This window comes from Electrona antarctica (assembly GCF_951216825.1).
Source record: "Electrona antarctica genome assembly, contig: scaffold_57, whole genome shotgun sequence".
In the NCBI taxonomy this organism is placed as follows: domain Eukaryota; kingdom Metazoa; phylum Chordata; class Actinopteri; order Myctophiformes; family Myctophidae; genus Electrona; species Electrona antarctica.
Window position 1 is genome coordinate 327,220 of NW_027637144.1, and position 16,031 is coordinate 343,250.

Sequence of the window (16,031 nt, forward strand, 5' to 3'; positions counted from 1 at the left end):
GTACTATAGCCTATCATATCATATCAATAAAGTACTATAGCCTATCATATCATATCAATAAAGTACTGTAGCCTATCATATCATATCATATCCATAAGGTACTATAGCCTATCATATCATAATAAAGTACTATAGCCTATCATATCATATCATAATAAAGTACTATAGCCTATCATATCATATCATAATAAAGTACTATAGCCTATCATATCATATCATAATAAAGTACTATAGCCTATCATATCATATCATATCAATAAAGTACTATAGCCTATCATATCATATCAATAAAGTACTATAGCCTATCATATCATATCATATCAATAAAGTACTATAGCCTATCATATCATATCAATAAAGTACTATAGCCTATCATATCATATCATATCAATAAAGTACTATAGCCTATCATATCATATCAATAAAGTACTGTAGCCTATCATATCAATAAAGTACTATAGCCTATCATATCATATCAATAAAGTACTATAGCCTATCATATCATATCAATAAAGTACTATAGCCTATCATATCATATCAATAAAGTACTGTAGCCTATCATATCATATCAATAAAGTACTGTAGCCTATCATATAATATCAATAAAGTACTATAGCCTATCATATCATATCAATAAAGTACTGTAGCCTATCATATCATATCAATAAAGTACTATAGCCTATCATATCATATCAATAAAGTACTGTAGCCTATCATATCATACCATATCTTCCTTCCATTAAGCACGGGAGATAATTTTTCTACGTTTTGGAGTTTGGAAACGCTCGTTTTAATTAACGGGTCGCGCTGCTGCCTCCTGCATGATGTGCAAATGCTAAACAGGTGGTACGCAGGGCCGTTCAGTGACTTACAACGAGCGCTTCCAAACTCCAACACTTAGAAAAATAATCACCTGCACAGAAAGTATCTCATAACAACATGTCTACGGTGGATGTTTATGAAACAAGAAAGGTTAAGGTTAATTCAACCTTTTCGTACAGCTGCAATGTTGAGTTTACTTAACGTCGTTTCACAGAAGGTTCCCAAACTTTTTCGCCTGTGACCCCAAAAGAGAAATTGGATGCATCCTCCCCAGGACCCCAAACTAGTGAACATATCAGATCTACAAGCTCACAGCGTGTCATGTCATCAAATGGTGGTCCGTGGCTCAAATGGGTCTGAGAGGCTAAATGTCATCAAATGGTGGTCCGTGGCTCAAATGGGTCTGAGAGGCTAAATGTCATCAAATGGTGGTCCGTGGCTCAAATGGGTCTGAGAGGCTAAATGTCATCAAATGGTGGTCCGTGGCTCAAATGGGTCTGAGAGGCTAAATGTCATCAGATGGTGGTCCGTGGCTCAAATGGGTCTGAGAGGCTAAATGTCATCAAACGGTGGTTCCGTGGCTCAAATGGGTCTGAGAGGCTAAATGTCATAAAAAGGTGGTTCGTGGCTCAAATGGGTCTGAGAGGCTAAATGTCATCAAATGGTGGTCCGTGGTTCAAATGGGTCTGAGAGGCTAAATGTCATCAGATGGTGGTCCGTGGCTCAAATGGGTCTGAGAGGCTAAATGTCATCAAACGGTGGTTCCGTGGCTCAAATGGGTCTGAGAGGCTAAATGTCATCAACCGGTGGTTCGTGGCTCAAATGGGTCTGAGAGGCTAAATGTCATCAGATGGTGGTCCGTGGCTCAAATGGGTCTGAGAGGCTAAATGTCATCAAATGGTGGTCCGTGGCTCAAATGGGTCTGAGAGGCTAAATGTCATCAAACGGTGGTTCGTGGCTCAAATGGGTCTGAGAGGCTAAATGTCATCAAATGGTGGTCCGTGGCTCAAATGGGTCTGAGAGGCTGAATGTCATCAAACGGTGGTTCCGTGGCTCAAATGGGTCTGAGAGGCTAAATGTCATCAAACGGTGGTTCGTGGCTCAAATGGGTCTGAGAGGCTAAATGTCATCAAAAGGTGGTTCGTGGCTCAAATGGGTCTGAGAGGCTAAATGTCATCAAACGGTGGTTCGTGGCTCAAATGGGTCTGAGAGGCTAAATGTCATCAAACGGTGGTTCCGTGGCTCAAATGGGTCTGAGAGGCTAAATGTCATCAAACGGTGGTTCGTGGCTCAAATGGGTCTGAGAGGCTAAATGTCATCAAATGGTGGTCCGTGGCTCAAATGGGTCTGAGAGGCTAAATGTCATCAAACGGTGGTCCGTGGCTCAAATGGGTCTGAGAGGCTAAATGTCATCAAACGGTGGTTCGTGGCTCAAATGCTGAATAAATAAATATTGGACATTGATGTGAAAAAGGTTGAAAACCTGTTTTATAACATATTTAGAGTTGTAAATTGCGCTCCTTTAGTCCAGTGGTCCCCCAAACGTTTTCATGTCAAGGACCCCCACATTGACACTCATTAGCTCGCAGACCCCCATTATAAAAGAAATGCCAGGGACCCCCATGGACCCCCAGGGACCCCCATGGACCCCCAGGGACCCCCATGAGAGAAGATGTTTACGTCTCCATCAGTGATTTATGTTCATTTCAAGGACCCCCAGTTTGACATGCATTAGTCTACGGACCCCCATTTAATGGCATTTCTATCTCTGGGACCCCCAATTTATATTGTAAAAACAATGTTGATTTAACTCAGAGAGTGTACAAATGGAACCAACTGAACCCGTCAGAGTTACAGACCCATAAGGGTCCATTTGGTTCCTAACTATCATTTAGCTGAGGACCCCCTGGAGGTCCCCGGACCCCACTTTGGGAAGCACTGCTTTAGTACACAGATAAGAGTTATGATGAGGCTGCTTGAAATTAAAATGTAATAATATGAGTGAACTCCAACCACACTCACACACTGTGAGTGTGGCAGCGGTGGCCGAACGGATAGCGGCGCGGTCTAGATACCGGAAGGTTCCCAGTTCGAACCAGCCGTCCGACACGTTAAAATTACCACCGCTGAAATGCCCTTGAACAAGGCATCAACCACTACGATGAAATGTGTTCTATGAGCAGGGCCTGGCTGGAAACAAGTTCTTGAGCTTAGCCCAGATACCCTGGGTAAATATAGATTTCATTTCATTTCATTTCACTCACACACACACTCACACACACACACACACACACACTCACACACGCACAGCGCAATATCAACAAACTGCACCTACCCGACATGTAAAGCTGTCCCTCTGCATGCCGAGTCCAAACAGTCCTTTAATATTCCTTCATAAGGTTCATATTATTTACAGTATTCTGTCACAGGAATCTACAGGGTAACCAAACTCCGCGTAACACCACCTGATATTGTTTAGCGTCATAATAGTTAAATAAAATGTCCTTGTAGGACAGACAGGTTTGTTTTCTCCTCCTTCATGAGACATTTACTAACTTTACTAAAGTAACAATACGTTCATTTGTTGTTTAATGTTTTACTAAAAGCAACAACGTATATTATTTTAAACACAACTATGTTTGTGTTTCTAAACCAAACCGAACGGATGCTGCTCTGAAGTGTTGATTACTTCCCTTCCACCTGGCTGTTTAGCCTGTCCATTACCGCCCCCTGGTGGCTCAGTGTGAGCATTGCACTCAGCGCTGTGACCATTGTACCTTCTACAAATGTATTATTCTATAATTCTTATTGTTTTACTTAAAAAGTAAAACTATCAATACTGCAAATACAAATATGTTACAAGTCTGAAACTTGAGTAAAAGTAAAAAGTATTTGGCATCAAAATGTAGTTAAAGTACCAGGAGTAGAAAGAACTGCACATTGTACAACTAAGTTTTAACATAGTTTTGAAAATAGCAGATCTACAAGCTCAGCTTGTAGATCTGACGTTTTCAATGGTGGTTACAATGTATATGTTTTGTAATATTAATCAGAATCTACAAAGTAACCTAAACTAAAGTTAAAACAATAATTGTAGTGGAGTATAAGTATTTGTAAAGACCAAATACCTTAAAATTGTACTTGAGTAAACTAATCAATTATACTCGCAGGGGTCCCCAAACGTTTTCACGTCAAGGACCCCCACATTGACTCTAATCAGCCCGCGGACCCCCACATTGACTCTAATCAGCCCTCTGGACCCCCACATTGACTCTAATCAGCCCTACGGACCCCCACATTGACTCTAATCAGGCCTACGGACCCCCACATTTACACTAATCAGCCCTACGGACCCCCACATTGACTCTAATCAGCCCTACGGACCCCCACATTGACACTAAACAGCCCTACGGACCCCCACATTGACTCTAATCAGCCCTACGGACCCCCACATTGACTCTAATCAGCCCTACGGACCCCCACATTGACTCTAATCAGCCCTACGGACCCCCACATTGACACTAAACAGCCCTACGGACCCCCACATTGACTCTAATCAGCCCTACGGACCCCCACATTGACACTAATCAGCCCTACGGACCCCCACATTGACTCTAATCAGCCCTCTGGACCCCCACATTGACTATAATCAGCCCTACGGACCCCCACATTGACTCTAATCAGCCATACGGACCCACACATTGACTCTAATCAGCCCTACGGACCCCCACATTGACTCTAATCAGCCCTACGGACCCCCACATTGACTCTAATCAGCCCTCTGGACCCCCACATTGACTCTAATCAGCCCTACGGACCCCCACATTGACTCTAATCAGCCCTACGGACCCCCACATTGACTCTAATCAGCCCTACAGACCCCCACATTGACTCTAATCAGCCCTACGGACCCCCACATTGACACTAATCAGCCCTACGGACCCCCACATTGACACTAAACAGCCCTACGGACCCCCACATTGACTCTAATCAGCCCTACGGACCCCCACATTGACACTAATCAGCCCTACGGACCCCCACATTGACTCTAATCAGCCCTACGGACCCCCACATTGACACTAATCAGCCCTACGGACCCCCATTTGAAAAGATATGCCAGGGACCCCCATGAGAGAAGATTTCTACAGGTTTAATTTCAAGGACCCCCAGTTTGGGGCTAGTGTAAGGTGGCCTTACACTAGCCGATAATCGGGCATTTTTGACGCTCAGGGCTTGCCCGACTCAATCGGGCCGCTCAAAGCGCTATCGGGATCGGCCCGATCAACATCAAGAATGTTTGATATTTGCTCTGCCCCGCTCCGATTATCCTGTAGTGTGTGGTGCTATCAGATTATCCTGTGGTGTGTGGTGCTATCAGATTATCCTGTAGTGTGTGGTGCTATCAGATTATCCTGTAGTGTGTGGTGCTATCAGATTATCCTGTAGTGTGTGGCGCTATCAGATTATCCTGTAGTGCGTGGTGCTATCAGATTATCCTGTAGTGTGTGGTGCTATCATATTATCCTGTAGTGTGTGGTGCTATCAGATTTCAGATTGAAAAAAATCGGCTAGTGTAAAGGTGGCCTTACAAAAAATGTCAAAAAACGTCAAAAAATGCCCGATTATCGGCTAGTGTAAGGCCACCTTAAGGCAGACAGTTTATTTATTTTTGGACCACGATTCTTATATGAGACTATTTCAAATTAAACTTTTTCGACCCTGGACCAAGGGATGAGCGAGTGACGTCAGGACTTTGGTACAGATTTCACCGTCTGTCCGCTCCGCGGTAGTGCTGACATAATGAAGTGACATTATTCCTATAAAACAAACGTGTGTTGCAATATTGTTTTCCTCTCTTTTCTGTCCTCTTGCTTGTTTTCTTTTGCTCTCGTTTGGTTGTTTTTCTCTCTCTCTTGTTTGTTTACTTAATAAAAAATACTCGCGCTCTGTAATGACGTCATGTTAGTAGCGCTCGGGTCGCGCTGCGGGTGACGTTTGGACAGCTTGATATGTGACTCAGGTCACTTCATGTGGTCGTTGCATTCAGACTGAGACAGATCTCTTCAGATCGGATTTAAATCGGATTTGAAACCACCTCTGGATGTGACTCGAGTCACATTTTAAAAAATCGGATTCCATGTGATTTTTTCTCAAATCCGATCTTTTGGCCCGGTCATTCACACTACCGTTTGCAAGTGACCAGATCCGATCTGTGCTTTCAGACTGATTTTAACAACTCAACGCAAAGCCGCCCTGCATCGACATATCTGCTTTGGTTACCGTGGTAACCGAGTTGTTTTTTCCCCGGTTTGCAATGCCGTCAATATCACTCACACACACACGAGAGTCATTACTGTATTTTTTTGGACCCACGTTAATGAATGAAATAAAAAAAGAACACCCCCCCCCCCCCCCCGCAGTACAATTGCACAAATGAACCTCAGCTGCGTGGATCTCAGCTGATTGCATTCCACAGTGGCGAGGCGCACAAACTGATGCCTTTCATCATAACATTTAAATATTAAAACGGCGGAAGTAAACACATATGTTTAGCTGTACATTAGCTATCCAACTTCATTTAACTTTGCCATTGTTTAATATGTTGATAAGAGCATGGGATTGTCTGTGAGGGAAGGTTTTTGAAACATCGGGTTTCATGGATCATGTGCGCTGCGGCTGCTGCGGCCTCTTTATTAAACACTACGTAATTAATGTTCACTGCATTAACATCAAGTTCCATATGTTGTCCACCATGTCCACGTAATGTTACAGTAGGCTACCTGGCTACAGGCTTATTTGGACACAAACATGTTTAGTTGTAGGCTTGTAGCCTATATTCCATCGTGCCGTGCATCATTGATTATGTTGTCCAAAAGAACAGATCTGCAAGCTATCAACACGCCATGAAACGGCGTGTCGACAGCTTGTACAGTTGGGTGCCACCGATATTGTCCCTTATCATTTGACCCATTTAGGCCTGACCTCAAAATTTAAAAAAATCCTTCTAAATCCTTCAGTTTTCTGAAATAAATATTTTCACGATTTTTCAAAAATAGCAGACCTACAAGCTCGTAGCGCGCCACCGAGTGGCAGCTTGTAGATCTATTTTTCAATAGCTAAATTATAACATAATGTTTAAAACACCAAAAGGGGTTCCCGCCCAAAATGGGTTAACTGTCCTTTTGCGCAGATCACGCAAACCTCAGCAAAAAGAAAAGGACAATATCGATGGCCTCCAACTGTATGTCTGTTTTTTGGGGGGTAGCCGACCCAATGCACGTTACGCATTGGAACAAGCCTTGGGTTTGAGAGGCTGATTGATGTAAACCGTAAACTTACAGTATTAGATATTTAATAGCATATTTAAAGTTGTCACTTGTCACGACGATATAGCTGTAGCTCTATTTTGGAACATTGCACGAATAAGATGAATGAAAAAGGTAAGCTTTTCGAACGGAGACACTACTTGGACACAACTCCGTTGGCGACTTGGCGTTACTTCAGTTAAAACTAAATGGAGATATACTTAATCAGACTCCTGTCCTGGAAATATAATGGAACCATGAGAAGGTTTTGGAACTTTGTTCAGCCAACGGAACGTGAGTAGTAGACTACACTGTGAACAGCGGGGAATGTCGATGGATGCAGTGCACAATTGTCTTTGATTTGATTGATATTAAGATAGACGCAAAGAGCGGCTGAGCCTAAATCAATGTATAGTATCATGCTATAGGCCTACATTGATTTAACTATACGTGCATTTTAGGAGGCACCTTTCCTTTTTTTTGACGGGAATTCCCGGGAAAAACGGCCTTGTTTCTGTAGCCTACATTTTGAGAAGTTTAGAATATTGTACGGAGGCTTCCTCCCGGTGTGCCTCCTCACCAGTGATATGACAGGAGGAGCGTCATTTCACATCCTACCCGGTTTGCATTTAACCGCCTCCCCCCCTTCGGAATTCCAATAACTTCTTCATATCGCGTCAAATAAGAACTGTGTTCCAAAAATAAACAATAATCCGTGTTCACAGCGGTTTGACTCACATGGATATAAAGAATCAACTGACTGAGAGAAAACGCTAATGTTACTGCCGCCGAATTATTAACAATTTCGCTAGAAATACTCAAATATGAGTGACTGACTGTTGTAACGATACAGAGACACCTCCCCGACAATATTCTTTGACAGTTTATTTATTTTTTAACCACAATGCTTATATGAGACTATTAAAAATGAAACTTCTGTGACCCTGGACTAGGGGATGAGCAAGTGACGTCAAGACTTTGGTACAGATTTCACTGTCTGTCCGCTCTGCCGTAGTGCTGACATAATGAAGACATTATTCCTATAAAACAAACGTGTGTTGCACTATTGTTTTCCTCTCTTGTTTTCTTTTGCTCTCGTTGGCTCGTTTGGTTGTTTTTCTCGGTCTCTTGTTTAATACTTTAAAAAATACTACTCGCGCTCTGAATGACGTCACGTCAGCAGCGCTCGGGTCGCGCTGCGGGTGACGTTCGATATGTGACTCAGGTCACTTCATGTGGTCGTTGCATTCAGACTGAGACAGATCTCCTTCAGACTGAGACAGATCTCCTTCAGGTCGTTGCATTCAGACTGAGACAGATCTCCTTCAGATCGGATTTAAATCGGATTTGAAACCACCTCTGGATGTGACTCGAGTCACATTTGAAAAAATCGGATTCCATGTGACCTGTCTGCATTTAGACTTATTTAAGCAAATCGGATTCCATGTGTCTGCATTTAGACTATTGGAATCTGATTTGTTTAAATGAGTCATGTGACCATTTAAACCAATCGGATTTCAATCTTGATGTGGCACAGATCTGATTCAGGCTGGATTTGGCTGCCAGTGTAAATGGGGCCTTATTTAAGCAAATCAGATTTCTATCTTGAAGTGACACAGATCTGATTCAGGCTACATTCAGGCTAGATTTGGCTGCCAGTGTAAATCAGGCCTTATTTAACCAAATCAGATTTCTATCTTGAAGTGACACAGATCTGATTCCAGATAGATTCAGGATAGATTTGGCTGCCAGGGTAAATCAGGCCTTAGTGAAACAGATCTGATGCTGCACTGAACTTATTGTGAAACCAACTGGACTCCTGATGTCAAATATAAAATAAAATGAAACACAGATCAAAGAACATGTGGATGAATTCCATGGAGAAACATAAACTGAGTGTTCAGGAATCAAAGAGGAGACCGTGATGGTTCTGTTGTTGGATTATCTTATCAAAGAGGAGACCGTGATGGTTCTGTTGTTGGATTATCTTATCAAAGAGGAGACCGTGATGGTTCTGTTGTTGGATTATCTTTGAATCAAAGAGGAGACCGTGATGGTTCTGTTGTTGGATTATCTTTGAGAGAAGAGGAGACCGTGATGGTCCTGTTGTTGTTACTGTTACTGGTACTGGTACTGTTACTGGTACTGGTACTGTTGTTGGATTATCTTTGAGAGAATGTGCGTGCATGCGTCTTTAAACCTGTTCTTGCAACGGGGGTCAGTAACAATGACCATATAGAGCAATTGAACAAATAAATAATACAAATAATAACTAATGATGTTAATGCTTCAGAACATTTACTGATGACGACGTAATGATGACAGCTTGTAATGAGATGCGTGGAAGCGTGCGTCGCTCCAATCTTGCTCATCGATTGGCCGACACCAACCGGTCAATCAACCAATCATGGCGGATGTCGCAAGATCAGGTAATGGACGGGCATCGGACTAGAAACGTAATCACGTAGAATTAATTAATTAAAGCAAAAAAAAACAATACATGAATAAATGAACATGACACGACACACACACACACACACACACAACCAATGGAATGTGATTCATGAGCGTTTTATTATGAAAAAATAAAATAAATGCCAACATTGTGTCCTTGTGCCTGCAGGATGCACAGAACCTTTATTGTGAAGGACGGCTGCTCACTAGGACAGGGGAGCACACGTTTTCATGTCAAGGACCCCCACGTTGACACTAATTAGCCCCGCGGACCCCCATTAGAAAACATACGCCAGGGATCCCCATGAGAGAAGATGTTTACGCCTCTAGCAGTGATTCTCAACCAGTTTAATTACAAAAACAGTTTAATTTTGATTGGTTCTGGTGACGTCGCGTCACGTCGACGCTCCGTATCGGGACAGTTTGTCGTGCGGTATCGCCATTGAAATGCTCACTCCTCGCCTGTGTAGATGAGGCGTAATGATTGGTCTGACAGACAGTGTCTGTAACATGAAGCTACGATCTGATTGGTCTGTGACAGTCTCTCTAACATAAAGCTACAATATGATTGGTCGATGAACAGACAGTCTCTCTAACAGCCAATCCAAATTGTCCTTGAGCTTTTTTTTCCCCCCATGATTTTTGTAACGCATTTTTTTTCACCCAGGGAAAGTACCCATGATGCAACAGTGAAAGTACCCATGATGCAACAGTGAAAGTACCCATGATGCAACAGTGAAAGTACCCATGATGCAACAGTGAAGGTACCCATGATGCAACAGTGAAAGTACCCATGATGCAACAGTGAAAGTACCCATGATGCAACAGTGAAAGTACCCATGATGCAACAGTGAAAGTACCCATGATGCAACAGTGAAAGTACCCATGATGCAACAGTGAAAGTACCCATGATGCAACAGTGAAGGTACCCATGATGCAACAGTGAAGGTACCCATGATGCAACAGTGAAAGTACCCATGATGCAACAGTGAAAGTACCCATGATGCAACAGTGCAAGTACCCATGATGCAACAGTGAAAGTACCCATGATGCAACAGTGAAAGTACCCATGATGCAACAGTGAAGGTACCCATGATGCAGTATTTTCGGAAAATAAGAACAAAAATAAATACATTAAAATGTTCAACTGAAAAACTGTGTGCAAAAAATTATAATAATAAAGAAAAGCAATAAAACATTCACACAAAATAAATTAAATTAACAGCAACAATAATACAATAAAATAAAAACACCAACTGTGCATGAAGTGATTTGCATGCAGACAAGCAAACCGTATGGCCACGCCCACTTCCAACCGTATGGCCACGCCCACTTCCAAACTAGACTAAAGTAAACTTCAACTAATCTTAACTAAACGTAAACTAGCAGTGGAATAAAATGGTAAACATTCTACAGTGATTCACAATGTAACACACTGGGGTACAGGGGGGGGGGGGGGACACAAGACAAAGTGGGACATTTTGGCAATGTGTTTGCTTTGCTGTCTGTCTGTCTGTCTGTCTGTCTGTCTGCCTGCCTGCCTGCCTGTCTGTCTGTCTGTCTGTCTGTCTGTCTGTCTGCCTGTCTGCCTGTCTGTCTGTCTGTCTGTCTGTCTGTCTGCCTGCCTGCCTGCCGTTGTGGTGACATATTTGTAAACTGTACATTATGCTGTGTGTGTGTGTGTGTGTGTGTGTGTGTGTGTGTGTGTGTGTGTGTCATGTAAACTATGCTGTATCATAATGTGTGTAAAACGGTACATTATGATGATATCATATTGTGTTTCCTGTTAAATCTACTGAGCCAATCAAAAACAAGCTGTGTGAAAAATGACCCGGGGACATACAGGAATACACTGCCACCCCGTGGAGTAAACCTGCAACTACAGCTATTCACTACGTCTAAATCACACTCATGAAATCAATACAAATTAAAAATGACAACATAGATTAGGAGCTCCTGGTGTTGTCTGTGGTTGGATGGGGGGGGGGGGGTGACCAATGTGGCCAATAAGGAACCAGCAGTGGTTCTTGCAGTGAGGTCACTGAGGTGAAGGGCTCAGCACCAGTAACTTAAAACTTCATTTTTTTAAGGTTTTCTGAGATCAATTTGCGCGAAAAAAAAACATTTTCTGTGCTCTGGGGTCGGATTGGCCAGTGGACTGTGAGGTAAGAGTCCACAAATCCCATTATATGACATAAGGATTTGCCAGCAGATGTCAATGTTGAGGCCTGTTTTCATTGCAGCTCAGAAGCCTCCAGAACACACAGAGAAAACCCCAGACCACAGACAATCCCACTGAATGTTCAAAGGTCAGGTTGTTTGGGTGTAACTGGGGTCAAAGGTCAGGTCGTGTTTGGGTGTAACTGAGGTCAAAGGTCAGGTCGTGTTTGGGTGTAACTGGGGTCAAAGGTCAGGTTGTGTTTGGGTGTGACTGAGGTCAAAGGTCAGGTCGTGTTTGGGTGTAACTGGGGTCAAAGGTCAGGTTGTGTTTGGGTGTAACTGAGGTCAAAGGTCAGGTTGTGTTTGGGTGTAAATGGGTTCAAAGGTCAGGTCGTGTGGGTGTAACTGAGGTCAAAGGTCAGGTTGTGTTTGGGTGTAACTGAGGTCAAAGGTCAGGTCGTGTTTGGGTGTAACTGAGGTCAAAGGTCAGGTCGTGTTTGGGTGTAACTGAGGTCAAAGGTCAGGTCGTGTTTGGGTGTAACTGAGGTCAAAGGGCAGGTCGTGTTTGGGTGTAACTGAGGTCAAAGGTCAGGTCGTGTTTGGGTGTAACTGAGGTCAAAGGTCAGGTCGTGTGTGTTTAAATAAATTAAAATTAATTTCATGAAACCTTTAAGCAAGAACTAGTCTCTTTAAGCCAGAACTGGTCTCGCGTAGCCAGAGAACTACTTCCACAATCTGAATGCTATAGAGTCTGGAACGACCGCTAAACTATCTTTACATTTCATTGTTTTATCTCCTTTTCTGCTAAGCAACAAGCTGTATGCTTACGTGATTTCTATTTATATTAGGATCAATTTGCGTGACAGTAAAGACGAAACGGAAGTGGGGAGGAGGCTCCACTTCCGCTTTATGACGGAAGCATTTATATTTTACTCGTGATCAGAGCTTACGTTGCTCCAGACTGTATGACGGAAGCATTTATATTTTACTTGTGATCAGAGCTTACGTTGCTCCAGACTGTATGACGGAAGCATTTATATTTGACTCATGATCAGAGCTTCCGTTGCTCCAGACTGTATGACGGAAGCATTTATATTTGACTCATGATCAGAGCTTCCGTTGCTCCAGACTGTATGACGGAAGCATTTATATTTTACTCATGATCAGAGCTTCCGTTGCTCCAGACTGTATGACGGAAGCATTTATATTTTACTCGTGATCAGAGCTTACGTTGCTCCAGACTGTATGACGGAAGCATTTATATTTGACTCATGATCAGAGCTTCCGTCGCTCCAGACTGTATGACGGAAGCATTTATATTTGACTCATGATCAGAGCTTCCGTTGCTCCAGACTGTATGACGGAAGCATTTATATTTGACTTATGATCAGAGCTTCCGTTGCTCCAGACTGTATGACGGAAGCATTTATATTTGACTCATGATCAGAGCTTCCGTTGCTCCAGACTGTACGACGGAAGCATTTATATTTTACTCATGATCAGAGCTTCCGTTGCTCCAGACTGTATGACGGAAGCATTTATATTTTACTCATGATCAGAGCTTCCGTTGCTCCAGACTGTATGATTGGACAATGCGAGAGGAAACAGGAAACAGGAAACAGTCTGGCAACGCGAGACGAGCCCAGAACTAGCAGTGGGCGAGCGAGGCCGCCAGCACCGTCACCAGGACGGTGACACCAGCGCCACCCAGTGGCCGCAGCGCCACAGAGCTCCCGTTGGCGTTGAGCAAGGGGAAGGGGCTGCTGGAGTTGACCCCGGAGCCCCCCCGCCCGCCGCGCCCCCCCCGGCTGTCGTAGCGGCGCCCGGACGGGTCCGATGAGTCCCGCATGGTTTTGAGGGACGGCGTACCTTCGCATCCGCGCTCGATCTGCCCGCTGCGGAACAGCGCGTCGCTGATGAGGTCGGGCAGACGGCCGTTGAGGTCCACGGACGCCAGGCAGCCCTGGAAGCCTTCCCTCGACGCCACCAGCTTGGGGAGAGCTCCGTACATGCCCGGACCCAGGCCCGCGATGAACAGGTCCCCTAGTGGAGAACAGAGGACATGACACTGTAATGAACAGCTCCCCTAGTGGAGACCAGAGGACACTGTAATGAACAGCTCCCCTAGTGGAGACCAGAGGACACTGTGATGAACAGCTCCCCTAGTGGAGACAAGGACATGACACTGTGATGAACAGCTCCCCTAGTGGAGACAGAGGACACTGTGATGAACAGCTCCCCTAGTGGAGACAGAGGACACTGTGATGAACAGCTCCCCTAGTGGAGACAAGGACATGACACTGTGATGAACAGCTCCCCTAGTGGAGACCAGAGGACACTGTGATGAACAGCTCCCCTAGTGGAGACAGAGGACACTGTGATGAACAGCTCCCCTAGTGGAGACAAGGACATGACACTGTGATGAACAGCTCCCCTAGTGGAGACCAGAGGACACTGTGATGAACAGCTACCCTAGTGGAGACAGAGGACACTGTGATGAACATCTCCCCTAGTGGAGACAGAGGACATGACACTTTGATGGGGGGGGGGGGGGGGGGGGGGCATTTCCGGGGGTCCCCAGCCCAAAACGTTGAGACCCCCTACTGCCCTAGCTCTGGATTAAGAGCGTCTGATAAATGACTACATTGTAAATGATTCTAAGGGTTCTAATCAGTACCTTTCAGGTCCAGGTTCTAAGGGTTCTAAGAAGGTTCTAAGGGTTCTAATCAGTACCTTTCAGGTCCAGGTTCTAAGGGTTCTAAGAGGGTTCTAAGGGTTCTAATCAGTACCTTTCAGGTCCAGGTTCTAAGGGTTCTAAGAGGGTTCTAAGGGTTCTAATCAGTACCTTTCAGGTCCAGGTTCTAAGGGTTCTAAGGGTTCTAAGAGGGTTCTAAGGGTTCTAATCAGTACCTTTCAGGTCCAGGTTCTAAGGGTTCTAATCAGTACCTTTCAGGTCCAGGTTCTAAGGGTTCTAATCAGTACCTTTCAGGTCCAGGTTCTAAGGGTTCTAATCAGTACCTTTCAGGTCCAGGTTCTAAGGGTTCTAAGAGGGTTCTAAGGGTTCTAAGGGTTCTAATCAGTACCTTTCAGGTCCAGGTTCTAATGGTTCTAAGGGTTCTAAGAGGGTTCTAAGGGTTCTAATCAGTACCTTTCAGGTCCAGGTTCTAATGGTTCTAAGGGTTCTAAGGGTTCTAAGAGGGTTCTAAGGGTTCTAAGAGGGTTCTAAGGGTTCTAAGAGGGTTCTAAGGGTTCTAATCAGTACCTTTCAGGTCCAGGTTCTAAGGGTTCTAAGAAGGTTCTAAGGGTTCTAATCAGTACCTTTCAGGTCCAGGTTCTAATGGTTCTAAGAGGGTTCTAAGGGTTCTAATCAGTACCTTTCAGGTCCAGGTTCTAAGTGTTCTAAGGGTTCTAAGGGTTCTAATCAGTACCTTTCAGGTCCAGGTTCTAAGGGTTCTAAGGGGTCTAATCAGTACCTTTCAGTTCCAGGTTCTAATGGTTCTATCAGTACCTTTCAGGTCCAGGTTCTATCAGTACCTTTCAGGTCCAGGTTCTTGGCTCCGTTGATGCTCTGGCTGGTTGCCGTGGCGTCCACCTTGAGGGTGTGTGTGTTGCTGTTGTCGCGTGTGATCACCACGTTGTGCCACTGGTTGTCGTTCAGAGCGCGCTCACTCTTCCCCTTGATGAGGTTGGGACCGTTCCCCAGGTCGAACACATAGTGGACGTACCTGGAAATATATATACACATATATAGAAATATATACACATATACATATAAATATATATACACATATATAAAAATATATATACACATACACATGAGAATGTAGAACCCATTAGAGAAAGTAGAAGAATTGTTGTTTTGATCAACGTTTGTCTGTCTGACCCTTTGACCTCTGATCTCTGACCCTTTGACCAGTAAAAACTCATCTCACCCCTTTGACTAATGATGGAGCTTGATACGTGATACACCTAAAAAACATAAGCTTTGGGCTTATTCAGTACCCGGTATCGTTGAGCTTTGGGCATATCGAGTACCCGGTATCAATAAGCTTTGGGTGTATCGAGTACCCGGTATCGATAAGCTTTGGGCTTATCCAGTAGCCGGGTATCAATATGCTTTGGGTGTATCGAGTACCCAGTATTGATAAGCTTTGGATTTATCCAGTACCCGGTATCAATAAGCTTTGGGCTTATCGAGTACCCGGTATCAATAAGCTTTGGGCTTATCGAGTACCCGGTATCAATAAGCTTTGGGCTTATCGAGTACCCGGTATCAATAAGCTTTGGGCT

General features: G+C 44.1%; 1 protein-coding gene across 1 annotated transcript in view; it reads right to left on the minus strand.

Moving 5' to 3' along the window:
• The window catches only part of LOC306919117 (neurexin-3a-like), a 112,979-nt gene that overhangs the window by 49,538 nt on the left and 47,410 nt on the right, over positions 1 to 16,031 (minus strand). Inside the window, exons 11-12 of the mRNA XM_079531953.1 lie at positions 15,276 to 15,466; positions 13,611 to 13,784 (exon numbers count right to left, since the gene is read on the minus strand). Of these exons, the coding sequence (XP_079388079.1) occupies positions 13,611 to 13,784; positions 15,276 to 15,466 (365 nt within the window). The remainder of the gene's footprint in view (positions 1 to 13,610; positions 13,785 to 15,275; positions 15,467 to 16,031) is intronic.